General features: G+C 40.2%; 1 protein-coding gene and 1 pseudogene across 22 annotated transcripts in view; both read right to left on the bottom strand.

Moving 5' to 3' along the window:
- The window catches only part of TCF4 (transcription factor 4), a 386,429-nt gene that overhangs the window by 63,900 nt on the left and 301,166 nt on the right, over nt 1–21,363 (bottom strand). For all 22 annotated transcript variants that reach the window (XM_055559678.1, XM_055559659.1, XM_055559664.1 and 19 more), the window contains one exon: nt 966–1,071. In XM_055559678.1, the coding sequence (XP_055415653.1) occupies nt 966–1,071 (106 nt within the window). The remainder of the gene's footprint in view (nt 1–965; nt 1,072–21,363) is intronic.
- LOC129636344 (uncharacterized) lies at nt 365–537 on the bottom strand (annotated as a pseudogene).

A 21,363-nucleotide genomic window follows, 5' to 3' on the forward strand; every position in this document is an offset into this window, starting at 1 on the left:
GTTTGTGTACAGGGATTCCTGGTGAATTCTATATCTGAATTTCATAGCATTAACACTGGTAACAAGATTATCACATTTTGACCACAAGTGTCCAGGGTACACAACAAGTGTCCAGCTAAAGCTGTATCCTGTGGATTGTCTCCTCTCATAAGGAGATGTCATTTAAACCCTCTCAGTCTTCCTACGCAGCAGAAAGAGAAGTCCTACCGGAAGTGAGCCTGTAAGCCCAGGTAGCAAACATCCATGTGTGCTGAATGAAATACACTGGACAATTAAGTGGATTAAATATACTTCATCTACCACAAAGCTGTCATTTTCAGTATTTGTCTGGGAAAAGAGATGGGTCTTAGACACTCAGTCAGTCAGTTGGTGGAATAGAGCTTTTGCTGTGTAATGAAATAACACTCCTGACTTTCAACAGGTCACTTCATCTTCAATGGGACACTTGTTCTTCCCTACGAACTAAGAAACAGCCAACGTTTTTACTGATAAGAACAGACACTACACTTGATCTTAGTCAAAAGGCCGAGAAGTGATTATAAGTGGTCAACATTTTTGTATAGAGGTATGTATAAGGACAATTTGCTCTCCACATGTCTAAATCCATGATGCTCCAAATACATGTTGAATCAAAGCACTTCTGAACATATATGTACGTGCTCTTCTCAGGAAGAGATGATGCAGAAATGCTATTAGTCATGGTGGACATTCTCCCAGGAAGCATCCTTCTACGTAACCAAACTGGTCTAATCTTAACTCATGATGGCTCAAGAGGTTTTCATTTACAAAACATCTCTCAGTGAAGTTTTTACTTTTAATGAATTCAAGTCCTAAAATAGAGCGTGACCTTCCATGTTCTCTATTGGCCTCCTATTGCATTTCTTGAGTATTAGAACAGCACTCTTTTGTCCCATATATGACATAAAAGACCCGTGGATATCCCCTTGGAAGAGGCAGTGTCTTACCTTGCATGAAGAAGGAGCTAGGGAAAGTGCTGGCTGCTGGTTTCGAGGAAGGGTAGCCTGGCGAGTCCCTATTGTAGTCGGCAGTGCTGGCTGATGGAGCATAAACCTGGGGAACGAGAGCCCATTTAGTTTTGCTTGCTGCCTGCACCAAAGAATCTCAAGGTCTATGACTTTGCAAGAAGCAGGCACAAAAGGCACAATTTCTACCACATCCATCCCAAATCTGATCAAACTCTTAGAAACACTGCCCCATTCCCCATACAGAAAAACAGAACAAAACAAAACGTTGAGTAGGTTTGTGCAAATGGAAAATCAGGTGTGATATTTTCCAGTTACAGGCAAGAATACTGAGAACAACATCTGGTTGTTGTGTGTGCTCAGTTGGGTCTGACTTCTTTACAGCCCCATGGACTGTAACCCTCCAGGCCCCACTTTCAATGGAATTTTCCATGCAAGAATATTGGAGTGAGTTGCCATTTCCTCCTCCAGGGGATCTTCCCGACTCGGGGATTGAACACATGTCTCTTACATCTCCTGCATTAGCAAGTGGATTCTTTGCCACTGAACCACCTGGGGTGTAGATATATAATACCCATAGGGTTGTCGTAGGAACCTAAGCATTCTTTTTTTTTTTTTAAAACATAAATGGCCCATGAGCATGTAAAAGGTAAAAAAAGACATGCTTCAAACTTGTCTTATTTAGTCTACCTTTCAGTTAAAATTTAAAGACAGAGACAGAGAGACAAAAAGACAGATAAAATAAATGCACTCTCCAGACCACAGAAAGTGACAAACATATCTTAGAGTATTAAATTCCCAAAGTGTTAGCTTTTTGTAGAGATGCAAGAAAAAGGCTATTAAAAGCCCAGATCTACACAGACCACCAAAAATCAGTGTGCACACAGGAACGGGGGGATACCCTCATTTACAGCTCTTTCATCTTTGTGTGTTCAATAAACTAAAAAACTGCCAAAATCTTAATTTACTTACATTCGCTTACTAATACTCATGGGACTTGGGGAACTAGCTCTTTATAAAAATAGCTTGTGTATTTTCTTGTTTATGTTTGCTTTAAAGTAGACAGCACAGTAGAAAGGCATAAATTCATAAGGTATAGTTTAACTTTAATTGGTTTTCTCCCTTGCCTTTTCTGCTAAATATGATTTTTTTTTAAATCCTTATTTTCTTTTGCTCCAAAAGTTCCTCTCTCCAGATGGTCAGAGAGACTAAAACACTGTCATCCTCTTGATGAAAATGGATACCTTCCTGCCTCCATTTTGAAGCAGGCAGCGGCTCACAAAATTGGCAGTGAGCCTACAGTGATATTCACAGGTCACAGTAAAAGAAAGGGAAATTCACCAATAAAAAGGCAACTGCAGGGTTACCAAAAAAAAAACTCCCCCCCTTTTTTTTCACAGCGCACATGGAATAAACACCCTAAGAAAAATTCTATAATTGCTCTCAGAACACCATGAATCACAAACTAAGCATTTAATACATGGTTTAGGATTTCACAAAGGATAGGGCCACAGCGACAGATGTGGGAAAACACGCACACACATGCATACATCACATAAATGCTACATATGCCCCACAGCGCCCTTGAAATTGAGAGATCTTGGAGACAGAACAAAACAAAAATAAACCATAAAAACCCTGGTCCACTTTAAAAAAAAAAAAAAGAAAGAAAGAAACAAGGATTCTTCCTAAGTCAGGGAGGAATCTGAGTCCTCTATTTTTCCTCTTATTTTAAAATTTTAGTCATAATCTTAAATGTATAAACAGCTACCTGCTTCTCTAACAGGGCTTATAGTAAGGGCAATTTTTTTTTTCAAGTATCTGTAAAGGGACAAAGAATAAAACATAAGCCAGAAATCCCAAAGCAAATCAGTACCCTAAGTTTATCAGGCAAAACCCAGTATTTTTTTGAGGCTTATACAACTGACAAACAGTTTGGAAAATACTACTAAAGGTATTTAGAAGTCTTGACATTAGCTAAAAAGATGAAAACAAAAATTACCTTCTAGGGAAAGGGGAAATAGATCATCTCATTCTAATGGCAGAATGAGTAGAATACACTACACTATACCTACAGTCTAGGAGTCTGACAGCTCCTTGGCTAGTAAGTATTAATATGAACTAAGTATACTATGTATTACTTCCAATTTCAGAAACCAAAATTTTACTATAAAATTGAAAATAAACTCTCCCATTATTAAATCACCTTACTTTAAAAAAATAATCACAACAAATTCTTTTAGGATAATATATAATTTTTATTACATATTCTACTACCTTATCCTTAAACATGTACTGTAATTATTGCATAAACATCATTGATGGCATCTAACAAAATCTGCCTTTTGGATAGAATTATTTGATATCTCTTTTGGGAGACAAAGACAAATCTTTAGTAATTTTGCTAATATAAGGAGGCTACTTTGACTATGAATTATGATCAAGTGCGAAGATCTGAGAATACGATCACTTATCCCAAGTTCAGAAATGCTGCCTGCATGAAAAAGAATATGTATGGGGTTAAAAAGCTTTTAGGACATGTTACACTATACAATTTCTATGTTTCTGGTGCTGTGGCCAAATTAAGATTTTTTTAGATAAGATGAAAGTCTTTGTTAACAAGAAATCAAACACTTTTAATAGTCTTTTTTTTTTTAAGGCAATTTCTGCATATTTTATAAATTTTCTTTATATTATAATTGATCAGGTACAATGTTATTCCTTTTAATTTATATACTTCATCTTGCTCATCAAAAGTTATTTTAAAGATAAGTGCTCTATATATTTGTTTGTAAAAATAAACATAACATAGAACTGTTATACTTTAAAAAAAGCATTTATGTATCTATTTGGCTGCAAAGGGTCTTAGTTGTGGCACATGGGGCCTTTGGTTGTGGCATGTGGGATCTAGTTCCCTAACCAAGAACCAAACCCCGGCCCCTGCCTTGGGTTTGCGGGAATCTTAGCCACTGGACCACCAGGAAGTCTCTTATTATACTTTTTAAAAGTAGAAGGAATCAACCCCCCTCACATTTTAATCATAAGAAAATTCAACAATGGAATGGTCAAAGCCCTGCTCATCAATTGTCCTTTACTGTCTACTATTCAATGGCTGCCTTCTTTAAAAGTGGTGGTGGAGGTATAAGATGCTATTTATGAAAACAGAGTGATGATAAGTGATTCCGTTTATCCTCAATGTTTTAATTTTTAATAACCTGGATCATCAGTAAGCTGCTTCATTATTTTACTTCAGTCAACTAATTTCCCAGCCTCTTAAAAGACTTTAAAGTATAGGCTGCAAGAATGTATTTAACAGAGACACTAAATTCAGTAAGAAAAGCTCATATCCACTCAACTTTAATTATTATTATTATAGGTAAATAGAAAGATGACTTACACATTTGTTAGAGAAAATAGCTAACAGAATGATAACAAACATCCCAGATCTCTTCAAATGACTAACAGCAGAAAATTAGTCCGATGGAAAATGAAATACAAATCCCAAAATCTCGTTCAATGTGTTGAAGTAACTCTGCCAAGGAAACATGCAGAGTCTAAAGAGAAGCAAAAACCTATACTTAGTTTTCTTCTGATAAGGTATCTTAGATCAAGGTGACTTTTGGCATTCCAGTTCCTCCCACAAGAGTAACTAAAGAAGTGTGAAATTCTGTTGCAAAATTGGAAATGGGCAAACTTGGCTCAAGTTCATAGACTACAGCAGTTTGAGTGAGCTATCTGCCCAACAAAAGCTTAATGGGAAACTAATAGCCAAGTGTAGTTCATATTCCAAGTCAGCACTGTTATCTTTTTTCTCTTATAATTTGATTTTAAAACAAAATCACAAATGCAGAAATTCTGAGCTTAACGAAACCCCATAAACAGCATAAACTCTGAAAAAATAAAAAAATCTATAAGTTCTCATTTTACAGATTTAACTTGTGTTGTAATTTGAGATATACTTGAGATATACTACTATAGTATATTAACCATTCCAACCAATGTTCTGATTATCTTTTGTGCTATCATCAAAGAAACAATATGATATTCTTTTAAATAGAACCTCTGCCTACTAGAAAAGAAGAAAAGCAAGCAAACACACAAACCAACAAACAAAATGAAGGGAGTAGAACACACATTCTACCTTTTTCCTTTGAGGTGCTGATTTTTATGTCTTGGCATGTCAGTTTCACTTATGGAAATTTTTTTTTTTTTTTCACTTATGGAAATTTTAAAAGATAACAATGATTGCCATTTGTTCAGGGCGTTGTGCTGGGAGCTCCATATACATTATTTATAATCTTCATAATAATCATATAAGATGGTCATTATCAACAGTGTCATTTCTATTTTATATGACTAAAGAATGGTAGACAGGTCAAGTGTCCTGGCCCAGGCAGGCCTGGGTCACATAACTGCCCATTCCATCATTTATGAGCCAGGCAACCTTGGAACTGTTTACTTTACTCTCTGGTCTTTAGATTCCTACCCATAAAAAGGGAATAACAGTGCCTGCTACGCCAGATTCTTGAGAGAATTAAATGGCATCATGTATATAAAAGCAACTAGAATAATACCTGGTACCTAAAAAACACGCAAAAAAAATCAGATTAATAGCATTAGTGTGCTGCTATTTTTTAAAAATTATCTGGACAAAAGTGACTCAGAAAAGTTAAGCCACTTTTCCATGTTAAAAAATTACCAAGTGGTAAAGATTCAAACTAATCATTAAAGCCTACATTCTTTTCATTAAAAAACAATTTGTTGATCTTAAGAGGCAAAAAAGAAAAGATATCGTTAGCCATCAGCACAAGGCAATACTTTGGCCATGATTTATACAAATAATTCTTGTGGGGTTTCGTAACCGCCTTTAAGAAAAGAAAACTTGATAGGGCATGTTGAGAGTGAAACCAATATGCATCAGTTACTTTCTTCCCAAAGTGGGAAGCTGAACTCAGGAGGGCATAAAGAGAAGTAGTTACAGATCATGTATCATGAGGTGTATAACTGAGTGGGGTTGAGTGACAGCCACTAGGTTGCAGAGTAGACCTTGGCCTCTCTGTGACCAGCCAGTACCATCTGAATAATTTCCAAAGAGAACCAGGTGAGAATAACTGAAACATTGTAATTGAGACTTTTTAGATCCTTAAGAGGGTTACTATGTGCTCCATGATGGAGTAGAAAACAGCAAAGCTCAATTATGCCTCAGATGCCCAAGTGCTAGGGAGGCTGACTTAGCAGCTCAGACCTTAGGAGGTTTCACAAATATTCTAAACTGTGACAGTTAGACATTCGAACGCCAAGAGTTGGTGGTACACCACTAACGCTCACACACCTAGGCATGTACACGGATGGTGACCAGCATCTAATGGGCAAAGTACCTGTAAGGGATCAGCTTACTGCTCAGGAAACTGACTGGAACGGACCTCAACTCTTACAATACTGTTGGAAGGACACAGGTCACTGTAAGCGGAAAGAGCAGCTCGGGGCAGTGGTACCTCGACATTCATAAGAACTGAAATGGACACTGTAATCGTTCTATAGCACAAAGTTAAAGGTATATTGCTGGCTAATCCATAAAGCAACCAGAAGATGTACTTAGAAGAGATGGTCTCCAGACAGCAGAAAAACCCATTTGGCAGAGTGGTAGAAATTACTCTGGAATCAGACCAACAAGGCTCAAATTCCAGCTCTCGTAAGTAGTTGTGAGGACAAAACAAAGCACATTCTCTCTCAGAGGCTCTGTTTCCTCATTTGTCAATTTCTTCACTATCAAATGTCAAATGGGGCTATTTTGCCGGGCGGATTAGAGAGTACGTATGTCAAGCATAACTCCTTATCTCTTGTAGGAGCACAATAAATGGTATTTATATCCAAAAAATATAAACAAGAGTTTAGAGTAATTTTTAAAATGTCCAGAATGGTGCTGTCCAATACAGTATCCATGAGTCCTATGTGGTTATTTGAATTAAGCTTAATTAAAATTAAATAAAATGAAATATTCAGTCCCACAGTTACACTAGCCACATTTCAAGTACTCAATAGCAAACTGTGGCCACCAGTGACCATACTGGACATCACAATGTAGAACTTTCTCACTATGGCAAAAAGTTGTATCGGGAGCACTGATTTTGGGTAATGGCTGTCCCCAAGGAGACCTACTGAGCCCCATATGAAACAGCCATCACAATAATGCAGCTTACGTAAGACTTGCTGTTGCCTTTCAGCTTCCAAAGCAAGAACTCTTCTGGTGGACGAGGGGGAGAGGCAGATTACAGGTATCCTAGCACCTAGCGAACCACCAGTGTTTAATAAATGTTGATTTTTATTGGATGGCAGAACATTCAGATGTCCATTTTACTTACTATTTTTAGAGTCCCTTGTACTATTACATACTTCTCAACGCCCTTTTTGTGACCACCTGCCCACGTTCCTGCAAGCGGGGCTGTAAAGTAGAACCCCAGGGAAGAACAGCTCCTGTGATCCCCAGATCTCTGGATGTGTAGGAAATAACAGCAAGAAAATCTTACATGGCAGTTTTCTCCTTGGCCCCTAGTTAGTCGCTGGCAAAGGAACTATAATTAGGCACAGTGTGATCACTTTGAGACAATAAACGGTGAACAGATTTTTAACTTTTTCTGATCATGAGTTTTCACATTACATCTTGGTAACTGGATGCCTGATTCCACTCTTTTTATTACCCTTTCTTTCATAATGTTTTATATCAATTTTTTTTATAGATGTTCCTTTCTCTTTTCAGGAAATTTCTCCAATTAGTGTTCTCTCTTCTGCCTCTTGGCATCACATTTTTAAAAGTTGAAATCAGTTCAACCGCATTTTATAAACGGGTGAAAGGCAGATGTTAAAGGACCTACCTGAGGGCCCTGAACAGAGCTCAGGACTCCTGAATTCTCATTTTATCCTCTTGGCACTCTCCTTCCTGAAGTCTTTTTTAATTTTTTAACTTAAATATTCAAATGGGTAGCAAAATGGCATAAAAGGCTAGTAAGTAGATCAAAGTAACAGAGTTGAGTAAGTTATCATGAGGTTTAACAGTAGTGAATCATGCTCAAGAGCATGAAAAAGAAGGTAATAAACAACCCAACGGTGTGAAGAAAAACAAAAGCCAACTACAGAAATAAAAATTATTTATCTTACATATTCTCAGTATATACTAACAAGTCAAGCAATATTTACTAGTGGAAAAAGATCCTACTTTATTTTCAAGTGATGGTTAAAGGCCCATTTGATTATCACATACAGGAAATATGTTTGGAACTAACACGTAAATGTTGCAGTATATTGACAAATAGATGGATATGTGATTGTAGATGAAAAAATTTCAGAGATGTAATCTGTTGAAATTGTGAAGCTTTTATTTCCATCTCAATTACCTGAAGCTTTTATAGGAATTAAATAGTTCTGAAGTGCCCTTGGAGAAGGCAATGGCACCCCACTCCAGTACTCTTGCCTGGAAAATCCCATGGTGGAGGAGCCTGGTGGGCTGCAGTCCATGGGGTCGCTAAGAGTCGGGCAAGACTGAGCAACTTCACTTTCACTTTTCACTTTCATGCACTGGAGAAGGAAATGGCAACCCACTCCAGTGTTCTTGCCTGGAGAATCCCAGGGACGGGGGAGCCTGGTGGGCTGCCGTCTATGGGGTCGCACAGAGTCGGACACGACTGAAGTGACTTAGCAGAAGTGCCCTAAAGTAACTCTCAGTAAGAAAGAAAAGTTTTACGCCTCAAACTACAGTGATACTCTGAAAAAAAATCCCCAATTATCTAAACGTGTAAAATGTCCCATTCATGTATATGGTATTCCTATTTCATTTCCTTAACAAGGAATAATCTGTATTCACTCCACCACAGTGCATCACAAAAATGAGAAAAAGAACATGTATATGAACCCCCTAAAAGAAATTCCTGGAATATGTAATATATTTAGAACACAAGTCATTTTGGCATACATCCAAATGCTCTATCACAAATACCACGTCTAACTTTTTTTTACCCTTCTGAATATCAGCTGAGTTTTGGTTATCTGTTCATGAGTATATTAAGTCTGAAGCTAAATTCTACAAATGAATTACAGCCAAGAGTTTTATCCTTTTCAGCCACCAAATATCTTTTCTCTGTGTTAAGAAGTAGTAAGACTGTAAGAATTTTAATTCCCTTCTCTATCAAATTGTGTAACCCCAAGAAATCAAAAGAAAGCAACAACAAGGAGAAGCAAAGGTATGAGTGATTTACAAGGGATCAGAAGCAGAGAAGCATGCAGGGATGGACAGACTGGAGCCCATCCACTTTTGACCAGCACACCCAGCCTGCAGCAGGCTCAACAACGGCAGTAAAACAGCAAGCTGGACCCATTATGAAGTGTGCAAAGCACCCCAAGAGCTACAAAACCCCCCTGACATTGCTTATGGCCAGAAGGTTTACCTTGTTCTTTCCTTTCTTCAAATAAAAAGGCAATACATTTTAAAATAAAGGTAGTTGCAGTCTATTTTTCAAATCTCTAAATTTCAATCTACTAAACAAGTCTCTGTAGCTTAAAAATTTACAAGGAAGGAAAAAACTGTGCTTCAACTAAAAATAAGAATAAACTAAGAATCACTGATAATTATATAGCAATATTATTGTGATTTAATCTACATAGTGTCCTGTTATTTTTACCAGCATTTTGCAAGTAGCAGGGTGTTGTCATTGCAAATCTGAGGCAGAAAAACAGTGAAGATAGGTATGATCAGGCTCACTCTGTTATATCACAGATGTTTCATACATATGATATTGAAATACAGATATAGAACACTTGAGGTTTTAAGCTGTCTTCATGTATTGTCATGCATTCTCAGTGGCATATGCAGGGAGTTAAACATTAAAAAAAAAGAAACAATTTATTATGGTATTACAACTTCACACTCTGTGTGTGTGTTGTCACTCAGCTGTGTCCAACTCTTTGCGACCCCACAGACTAGAGCCCACCAAGCTCCTCTGTCCATGGAATTTTCCAGGCAAGAATACTGGAGTATGTTGCTGCTATTTCCTACTCCAGGAGACCCTCTCAACCCAGGGATCAACCCACGTCTCTTGTGTCTCCTGCACTGGCAGATTCTTTACCACTGTGCCACCTGGGAAGCCCATAACACTCAACAGAACTGGAAAAAGACCTGTCTCAAGGCCTGCCAGTCCCAGGCTCTTGTGACTGTTGGCATGACAAAATGATGACAGTGATTAAAAAAAAAAAAATAGAAGTGCGAGATGGGGTGGGAGGTGGGAGGGAGGTTCAAGAGGGAGGGGACATATGGGTACCTATGGCTGATTCATGCTGTTGAATGGCAGAAACCATCACAACATTAAAAAGCAATTATCCTCCAATTAAAAAGAACTCCCCTCCCTCCAAAATAGCTAACACTTTACTTAGGGTATGCCAGCCATTATTCCAGCAAAATTGTACATACACTCAATTTTGTCTCGACACTAACCCTATTGTTTTATTATCATCCCGATTTTACACAGAAGCAATGTGGAAGCAGAGACATATGAAACAACTTGTCCAAGTCACACAGCTAGTTAAGTGGAAAACGGAGATTCAAAATCATGTCATCTTATTTAGGCATCTGAGCTTTAACAAGATCTCTCAATCACTAAGGGACTTCTCTCCAGGGTCTTCACAGACTCCTACCAAAACCCAGATTTATAGAACTCTGGGTCCCCTTTACATACTCCCAGGTCACTGGGCAGACGAGGGGCTCAGAAGGCTGTTTGGCCAAAGGACGCAAGGTGACCTCAGACAGTGGAGCACAAAGACAGTTCTTGGGCACTGGACCAAGAAGGAGGACTTTTCATCTGTCTTCCGGATCTGAAGCTGCGTAGGACCCACCACTTCTGTTTATCAGGGCTAAACACAGAGCGGCCAGTGGCCTGCTGAGACTGACACCGGCGCTCAGTGGTGACTTAATACCAACAGTAAAGTGATGGAAAACCCACCACTATTACCTAACAGCAGTCACAGGAGGCGTGACTAGTCCCATCCATGCGCACCAGCCTCTGGCTCCAAGTATTTCTTTTTACACCTGCATTGCTCTTGGCACTGATGGGGCAGACACTGTATGTCTGCTATTCCTTTCAACGTGGTGTATCACGGGAATGCCCACTGCCAGCATTCTGAGCACCTGAGCCCTCGCCGAGAAGGTCTTAAACTGATTAAGTTACACCTGGCTGAACATCTCTTGAAATACTTAATTGCATAAAATTTGGTCCAGGTGAAACCTGACTTCGTCTGGTTACACTCCTTACATTACATACTCACAGGGGAACCCGCTTCCTCACCAGACTCAAGATTGGCACAGACAAAAGACTGGATATTAAGCCCATCACAACTCTTTAAAATGTTCTGAACACCTAAGCTGTTTTCAAGTGTTTATTTATGGACTGTCCATTAGTAATTAAAGGTTATGTTAAGAAAAATGTGATTTATTATTTCTGTCAATTATTATTATTTCTGAAAGTGAATGAAAGTCACTCAGTTGTGTCCCACTCTTTGCGACCCCATGGACTGTACAGCCCATGGAATTCTCTAGGCCAGAATACTGGAGTGGGTAGTCGTTCCCTTCTCCAGGGGATTTTCCCAACCCAGGGATCAAACCCAGGTCTTCCACATTGCAGGTGGATCCTTTAGCAGCTGAGCCATGAGGGAAGCCCCAAAATACTGGAGTGGATAGCCTATCCTTTCTGCAGTGGATCTTCCTGACCCAGGAATTGAACCGGGGTCTCCTGCATTGCAGGTGGATTCTTTGCCAACTGACCTATGAGGAAAGCCCATTATTATTACAGATTATTATTTGTAGTAATCTACAAATCATAGCAGATGATTTCAATCATAAGCAGATTGAGCTAATTTATTTTATCTCACTTTCTACAGCTGCCACATCAAATTCATGACTATCAATTTTTTCTAATGGATCAGCTCCCATCTCAATATTATTTTTTCCTCTTTTGCTACCAGCTATTTGCTTTTTATTTTTTAAGATGACAACTACAGGATCATGTGTGCCCTAGTGGCTCAGATGGTAAAGAGTCTGCCTGCAATGCAGGAGACCTGGGTTTGATCCCTGGGTCAGGAAGCTCCCCTGGAGAAGGGAATGGCAACCCACTCCAGTATACTTGCCTGGAAAATCCCATGGACAGAGGAGCCTGGTGGGCTACAGTCCATGGGGTCACAAGAGTTGGACACGACTGAGTGACTAACACCAACACAGAGTCGTGAGGAGGTGTTGCAACATCAAAATAGTGTTGGTTACATCTGCCAATAAATAGCTTTGTGACCTCTGAGGACACGATTTCATCAACTGAATGAGGATGGCATGTTTTCACAATGAAAACACATTATACAATTCCACAATAAAGAGGAAAATTAATTTTAGGGTTTATTCCAAAGTTGATTATTGCCGTTTCTTCCACATTGAAGGCGAGAAAGGCCTGCTTGGGGACAGTCCATCACAGAAACAGTGAAGTTTAAAAAGTATTAGGAGAGTGACGCCAGTCAGAAAGACAAATACTGTATATTAATGCATGCATATGGAATCTAGAAAGATGGTACTGCTGAACCTATTTGCAGGGAATCAGTGGAGATGCAGACAGAGAACAGACTTACAGACACGGGAGGGTGGGACAAATTGAGAAACATGTGCGTTATCATATGTAAAATAGATAGCAAGTGGTGTGACACAGGGCACTCAACCCAGTACTCTGTGACAACCTAGGGGACAGGATAGGATGGGAGGGGCTTCAGGAAGGAGGGGACACATGTACGTCAGCCTGTGGTCGATTCGTGCTGGTGCATGGCAGAGGCCTACACAAGACCATAGAGCAATTATTCTCCAGGTAAAAAAAGGATTATGAAAACAATGTGCAGGGGTGTGTGTGGGTATGTGTGTTTGTGTGTGTGGTACCAGGCACAGAATAGGCCCCAGTAGTTACTAAATGCCCACATGAATGAATGAATGCATCACATACAAGATACAAGTCAAACTAAGAATAATATCATAATGCAGAGAAAGATAAACATTCATTGATTCTGCCAAAATAGATTTTAGTACATTTCACTTCTCAGTGTGTTTTAGAGCTGAGCTGACTTCTGAAAATGGAGGCAATCACCTATAATAATCCATATTTAAGGGTCCTAAGAGATCCATTTCCCATCCTTCTCCCTTTGAACCTAAGGCCATTGGTTGATGCCTGAGGCCGAGAGCTCACATCCTTCAATGGATGTTAATAGGTGTGTTTTTAAAAAAGGAATCTAGGCTCAAATAAGTCTGGTCACTATTGGCGTAAACAAATTAATACCACTGCCATGGGCTTTAGTCAATGTACAGTGCTATAAGAGATACAAGCCTACTTTCCCAGAAATAATTCCACGTCACAAATCCACTTTTCAACACACCTCCAATCATCCCCCATCATGGGAAATGTTTTTACAGTCTTAGCATTTATTACAGGGCTTCCCTCATGGTGATGTTGTATGGCTTAGCAATAAAGAATCCGCCTGCAATGTGGGAGACACAAGGAGACCCGTGTTCGATCCCTGGGTCAGGGAGATCCCCTGGAGGAGGGCAAGGCAACCCAGTCCAGTATTCTTGCCTGGAGAATCCCATGGACGGAGGAGCCTGGCAGGCTACATACAGTCCATGGGGTTGTGAAGAGTCAGACACGACTGAGCACACAGCACATCCAACTGAAGCCGTTATTTCCCTTTGATGTGATGAGGTCTCTATCCTTCCCCAACAATCAGTTTGTAAGAGTGAGAGGAGAGTGGAGAGGGGATGCGGGAACAGAGAGGGCTCTACAAGAAGGAAAAGCAGCACCCAAGAAAAATGCTGACTTTATAGTCTGCCCTTACGCAATAAAGGTCACTATAAATGGCAAATTACAAAGATCACTTAATGGCAATAAATGTGCCATTTCTATTCCTCCAATCCCAGTATCTTTAGGGCTGTGTTTGTACCGCTCAGAGGGCCCAAGGGCCATAATTCCTAAGTATACATGCCCTCCCAGAATCAAGAGGGACTGGGAAGAAAGCTGTGTCACACAAAAGCAGAAAGACACACTTTCAAGAGCAGAGACCCAAACAAGAAGGAAAAGATGGTGAAGCCAAGATTCCAGCAGATATTCTGACAAGATGAAATTTCAAAAAAAATACGATTCACAAAACTTCTCTGACCTTGAACTTAATTGTATGAAAGGCAACTTGGTGAAATTCTATGCTTAATCATCATAAAAAGTTGGTATTTTCAAGGTATTTTAAATTACAAAGATTTTCTGCATCCATTACATTATTTAATAATCACTTTGAGACAGATTATCTGTCCAAATGGTCAACCATCTCACTCCCTTTTTACATCAGGAGACAGAAGCAGGGAGAAGTCACATGACTCTAGGAAGGTGGAAAAAGGTCTTTTTGTTGTTGCTGTTCATATACTAACTCTTGAAATTAAAAAAAAAAATAAATTATTTTATGAAGTAGAGCTGATTTACAATGTTGTAAATTTCTGCTGTACAGCAAAGTGCTTCAGTTACATATATATGTATCAGTTCGGTTCTGTCACTTAGCCGTATCCGACTCTCTGCGACCCCACAGACTGCAGCATATCCTTTTTCATGTTCTTTTCCATTATGGTTTATCACAGTATATTAACTATAGCTCCCTGTGCGATACAGTAGGACTCCTGTTTAACCTAGGCTTTTCACTGCAAATCCCAGGTCAGAGTTGTTAGTGCTTCATCAGAATATCCTTCCAACCTGGAGGGGTAGGATGGGGTGGGAGAAGGGAGGGGGATTCAGGAGGGAGGGGACATATGTATACCTGTGGCTGATTCAAGCTGATGTATGGCGGAAGCCAACAAAATATTGTAAAGCAATAATCCTCCAGTAAAAAAAAAGAATATCCTTCCAAATCACCTATGGTCTAAAGAATGTGGAGATGAATTTTTCATATTGGTAAGTATCTACTGATGTTGAGTAGAGTTAAAGATGAAATCTAGACTGGGCTTTAAAACAGCATACTTAACGCTGGTGCTTCCAACATATGCCTTCATCTTCTGCTCACCAAGAGAATTGTTAACGAACAGTGAGTTTCCAATCTGGTGAAGTTCTGAATAGGAATCATCGGCAAGGTACACTGTAAAACTACCACCCCATCCTTCCTCCCTTTCACAAAGCTGAAAAAAGGATGAATGATCTTTTTATTCTGTCAAAACATATGGGCCTAAGTACTTTCAACTAAAAACAAAAGCATGAAATAATTAACAAATGTATGACTCTGTGGCACAGATTGAAATGAGAAAAAAAAAAAAAGTATGCAAAATGTCAACCTCTCCGTCCAATCAGCCACCTCTCTATATTATTCCTTCAGATTCCTGCCCCTTCCCATACCCCAGGCGAACGTTCAGGTAAAATCAACCAGCAATATTTCACTGACTTAACTCACAGCAGAGCTTCTCGACGCTTTGGTACATATAAATACCAAATAAATAAAATAGGAGGCCAGAATTTTCATTAGAAGCTGACTGGGAGATTTCAGACATACAGCAACCAACTAGAAAATGTATGAAAGTGAGCTTAGTTTAACACAAAATGTTTATGCAACAGAAACAGAAAGGAAATTATCCCATTACGATAGGGTTATTAAAAAAAAAAAACCCAAACCAACCAACCTTAAAGACTGGGTAACAGAAGATCAAGTTACCAACAATAAGTAGTTAGTATCTTTAAGCACATTTAAAAGACAATTCAGTCCAGGTTCGATGCAGGATACTGAATGCTTGGGGCTGGTGCACTGGGACTACCCAGAGGGATGGTATGGGGAGGGAGGAGGGAGGAGGGTTCAGGATGGGGAACACATGTATACCTATGGCGGATTCATTTTGATATTTGGCAAAACTAATACAATTATGTAAAATTTAAAAATAAAATAAAATTAAAAAAAATAATAAAAAAAAAAAAAAAAGACAATTCAGTTGACTTTCTCTAATATTTAAATTTCAGACACTTTTTTAAGTGATCTAGTTTTTCTCAGTCTTAAAGACACCAGTTTAAAGATTAGCTACTGGCTACTTCAAATATTTATCTGGAATAATGAAGGTATAAATAAATATAAACAACATTTTATATTTTTATTGTCAATTTCTTTAACGATAAAAATTACAGTAAGAATGCCCCTTTGATTCCTTTCCAAGGAATAAATATTCTTTCCTTTGATAACTAAATTACTTTGTTCAATCAGTTTGAATCGTCAAAACAGAAATGTAAAATCCAGATGATTGCTCACTATTAAGATAAGGAAAGCAGTTTAAAATTCTCAATGATGAAAAAAGTAATGAGAAAATGCTTCTCTCATAAGAGGAACACAGCAGTTTTACATAATAAAAAGCTTAAAATTGATTCCTGTCTTTTTTTTTTCCCCCCTTGATAAATTACTAACTGGTGAGAACTTAAAAGAACTATACAGAAAGGTTAAAAAGCAGCAAGGGAGGTTTCCTTTTCCCAGTGGAGAAATATCCATTAAATATATAGTTCTTTGCTTACATAATCAGGACATATAAGATACCCTGTCAAGAACTTTCCTATCTCTAGGTAGGTAGGTAGACAGATGGATGTGTACAGTATGTATGTATGTATGTGTATGTGAGTTTGAGTATAAGATTAATGTTTATAAAACATAGCAGCAGGTGGACAGGAAGGAACTACTTAATGGGTACAGGGTTTCCTTGAGGGGTGATGAAAATGTTCGGCCACTAGACAGACACAGTGGTTGTTCAATACTATGACTATACCAAATACCAATGAATCACCCATTGTAAAATGGTTAATTTTACATTATGTAAATTTCACCTCAATTAAAACAAAAGAAAACAAATCACTGCAGCAGGCCCATAACTTACGCGTCCTTCACAAAAAGACATTAGTCAGGATTCATCTGTGTGTGTGTGCTAAATTGCTTCAGTCGTGCCCAACTCTTTGCGACCCTGTGGACTGTAACCCTCCAGGCTCCTCTGTCCATGGGATTCTCCAGGCAAGAGTATTGGAACAGGTTGCCATTTATTCCTCCAAGGGATCTTCCCAACCCAGGGATTCAACCCATGTGTCTCGTCTCGTGCATTGGCAGGCGGGTTCTTTACGACTAGCATCACTTGGGAAGCCTGGAATCATCTGCAGGGAGGTGGTACTCCGGCAGAGGAGAGGACCAAGGATCGGTCATATTTCTTCAGCGGTAAACCTTGACATCAGACATCACTTGGAAAATGTAGGTAAATAATGTAGCCGTTATTAAAACTGCTCTCTTACCAAAGTCACTCATAATTTCTTCGTTAGCAAATTCAACCTTCTTCATTCTATCAAGGAAATGAACTTAACGATTCTCCCACTACCAAAACGTCTTACGTGGGCTCACCAGCTGAAGATAAGGGTCTCCGATGTGTTCTAGGGAGCAGGAGGCCGTCGTTCCAGTTTTGATTCTATCACTCATCAACGGACCACTGGTGGGTCATGGACCCTTTCTGAATCATTGGACCTCTGTCTCAATCTTAATTATTTGGAAAATACGTATCATGACGTCTGCTGCTACGTAGAGATGTGGTACAAATAAAACCAGGTCATGCACCGAGAAAACACCTTGAACAAGGAGGGACCTCAGGCATCTAGTTTGTATGGCATTTTCTGCACCCTTGCTGCTGTTTAGTCGCTACTTTGTGTCCGACTCTTTTGCGACCCCATGGACTGTAGCCCACCAGGCTCCTCTGTCCATGGGATTTCCCAGGCAAGAATACTGGAGTGGGTTGCCATTTCCTTCTCCAAGCGCTCTTTCCAACCCAGGGATCACGTCTCCTGTGTTGCAAGTGGATTCTTTACCACTGAGCCACTGGGGAAGCCTTCTGGTACCCTGAGAGTGAAAGTGAAGTCGCTCAGTTGTGTCCGACTCTTTGCGACCCCACAGACTGTAGTCTACCAGGCTTCTCCGTCCATGGGATTTTTCCAGGCAAGAGTCCTGGAGTGGGCTGCCATTTCCTTCTCCAGGGGATCTTCCCGACCCAGGGATAAACCCGGGTATCCAGCATTGTAGGCAGATGCTTTTACCGTTTGAGCCAGGGAAGTTCTGGTACCCTGCTGCTGCGTCGCTTCAGTCGTGTCCGACTCTGTGCGACCCCATAGACGGCAGACCACCAGGCTCCACCGTCCCTGGGATTCTCCAAGCAAGAACACTGGAGTGGGTTGCCATTTCCTTCTCCAATGCGTGAAAGTGAAAAGTGAAAGGGAAGTCGCTCAGTCGCGACCCCATGGACTGCAGCCCACCAGGCTCCTCCATCCATGGGATTTTCCAGGGAAGAGTACTGGAGTGGGTTGCCACTGCCTTCTCCATCTGGTACCCTAGTGATGCTTAAAATATTTTTTGACAGTGATGAGACTTACACAGCAGATTTTTAGTGTGGAAGTGCCTTACATATCTCAGGTATTTTTGTTGAAAAAAATCTGTTCTCTGAATCATTATGGCTTCTTTAAGGTATGGCACAATGGGGGTGAATCTCTGGCCTCACACCAGGAAGATGTCGTGTGGAGATGACACAGATGTGAAAGATACTATGGTCTAGAGTCACAGATGTCCAGCCCTGAGTGTGCAAAATTTCTCAAGGAACTCATCCATGTAGAATTTATGGGTTTCTCTGAAATGCTGTATTTGTGATATCTGTTCCTTCTTTAATGGAAAACTTTTTGATATGTGGATAACCTATTCATCTCTTTCTTAAAAAAAAAAAACTAAAAATAGCAATGTGTACCAGTGATATCATATTGACAGGAGTATGGACCAAAAAACTTTAAGGGAAAGAATGAACTCAGTAAGTTTTAATCGAATATATTTCATCTTCTAAACTCTCCCATAACTTTATTTTTCAGAAATTTGTAATTTTCATCAATTATACAGGTCTTCTCTCCCATAAAATACTGTGGGTTCCTTAGGGACAAAGGGTATGACACAGAGGACATTCGATGCAATGACTTGCCTACAGCAGGTGCCTAATTAATATTTATTATACAAACAAGGGCAACAGCCAAAGTAAAAGAGGACCAGTTCCTTCCTTCACTTACAAAGCTTACACAGCAGGTTTTTCGTGCAGACGTGCCTTACGTAAGTATATCTCAGGTATCTTTGTTGAAAAAAATCTGTTCTCTGAATCATGAATGGCTTCTTTAAGGTATGGTGCAATGGGGGTGAATCTCTGGCCTCACACCAGGAAGATGTCATGTGGAGATGACACAGATGTGAAAGATACTATGGTCCAGAGTCACAGATATCCAACCCTGAGTGTGCAAAATTTCTCAAGGAACTCATCCATGTAGAATTTATGGGTTTCTCTGAAATGCTGTAATTGTGATATCTGTTCCTTCGTTTCTGTGTCCAGATTTTAAAAATAAAGATTGCATGAAGCTACAACAAACAAGAGTCAGTCTATGAGTTTCATTTCCCCCAGAAGACTGAGAAGTTCAAATAGAAGTCAAGGCAGGTTAGGACCACGCATCAGACTTGATGGTATTTTCTACTATTTCCATCCAATGGGAACTCAAAACCAAGCTGAACCGGGATAAGGAGACATAACACAGAACACAAACCCCTTAAATAACTCTCTCCTTTCATCTAAATTCCTCCTATTTTTTCATGGGTCTTTCCAGATCCTCTTTCATTTGATTGGTCCATAGTGCTCATTTTACCCTTTACATGTTTTCTAACTTGTGTTGCTATCTTACATTTTATATTTATGGTCTATTTTCCCAAATGCATCCCAACCCCCGGGACGTATGTGGCTCCTTCTTTCCACCAGTCTGTCTGTCTGGAAGATGCGCATTTTCCATCGATGATGAGCATGACGATGACAATGATGGTGGAAGAGCATCTTGCCCAGCCCTTTCCCCATCCCTCTATCTTCCTTCCATACCCACTACTGCAACGAACTGGCTCAAAAACTCCTGGATGCTGCAGCCACATGTTACTTTCACTCTCGGTAACATGTGATACTGTTGACAATTTCTTCCTTCCAGTCAAATCTGCTCTCCTTGGCTTCTGTGGTGTGTCTTCCTGGTGCTCCTCCAGTCCCTCTGCACTTGTAAATTCAGTTACATCTTGGGCATACCCATGTGAAGCGGTCCTCATTACCTCATGATAAAAGCGAAACTCCTTAATGGGGTGCACAAGGCAATTTATGATCTACTCGCTGTTCATCTTTTCGGTCCCATCTCTCATCATTATCACCTCATACTATGACCCCAGACACCCTGCACTACTTTTGGATCACAGTACGTGTTACCCTTGCATCTTGCCTGCTGAATTCCCATTCACTGGTGGACCTCACTTCCTCCAGGCCGAATGTGGGACAGACACCCCGCTTGTGTCTACCTTTTGCAGGCAGGTATTCCCCCCTCAATGCATTATCAGGCCAATTATCAGTAGCTGTCAGCTCTGCCTGCCCTACGTGTGTCTTGCTCAGAGCCATAATTCAGCACTTGACTCAAGAGTAAGCATCCAAGCTTCTTACCACCATTTGAGCGAAGGAGCTAGGAAAGGAACATTAAACTGTTTTCTTAACAACCAAAATAATGCTTTCCTATGTAGAAAAGATGAAATCTGCCACCTCTCTATAATTTCAAATGGATAACGTGAGGTGACTGTGCTGTGCAAGGAAGGACTCCATCCAAGTGCTTGTCAACGACTGACTCTGGGAAGCCGGAAGGCTCTGACGCTCTCTGTCCCCTAAATTCCCATACGCTCTGCTCCAGGACTTCAAACCAGGTGCCAGGGGACGTGATCTCATGGAGAGGGGACACAGGGGCTCTCAGGACTCGGCACCTGTCCCAGGACTTACCGAGTCCTGAACATGTGCCATCTCGAGTGCAATGTGGGAAAGAGAAAGCAGACTTCCACTGCCTGCAAGGCCACAGGCCTTGGCTGTGAGGAAGACTGGGAGAGCAGGCCACGATCTGAGCTTGGCCGTGTACAGGGGCGCTGCTGGGGTTCCCATCATCAAGCCACAGCGAGGGAGGGAACTGCTTTTCTTCACGAGGTTTTGCCTGCGGTGGTTCAGCGCTCTACCAGGCAGCATCCATTTCTGGACCAGTTTCTTCATTACGACGCCCTTCTTCGGTTCCTATCCAGTCACACCAGAGAGGGCCGTCCCAGTATGACTGTTCCTAAGGTGATCTGCGGTATTTTCTAAAATAGCTTGACGTGAACCAACCCGGTCAGAAAAATGCTAAGATTTGCATTTCCTTGAAATGTGACGCTATTTTCGAGCTTCTCATTGAAAAAAAAAAAAAAAAAAATTTTTTTTTTTTTTTAA

This window comes from Bubalus kerabau, chromosome 21, assembly GCF_029407905.1.
Source record: "Bubalus kerabau isolate K-KA32 ecotype Philippines breed swamp buffalo chromosome 21, PCC_UOA_SB_1v2, whole genome shotgun sequence".
NCBI classification, from domain to species: Eukaryota; Metazoa; Chordata; class Mammalia; order Artiodactyla; family Bovidae; genus Bubalus; species Bubalus kerabau.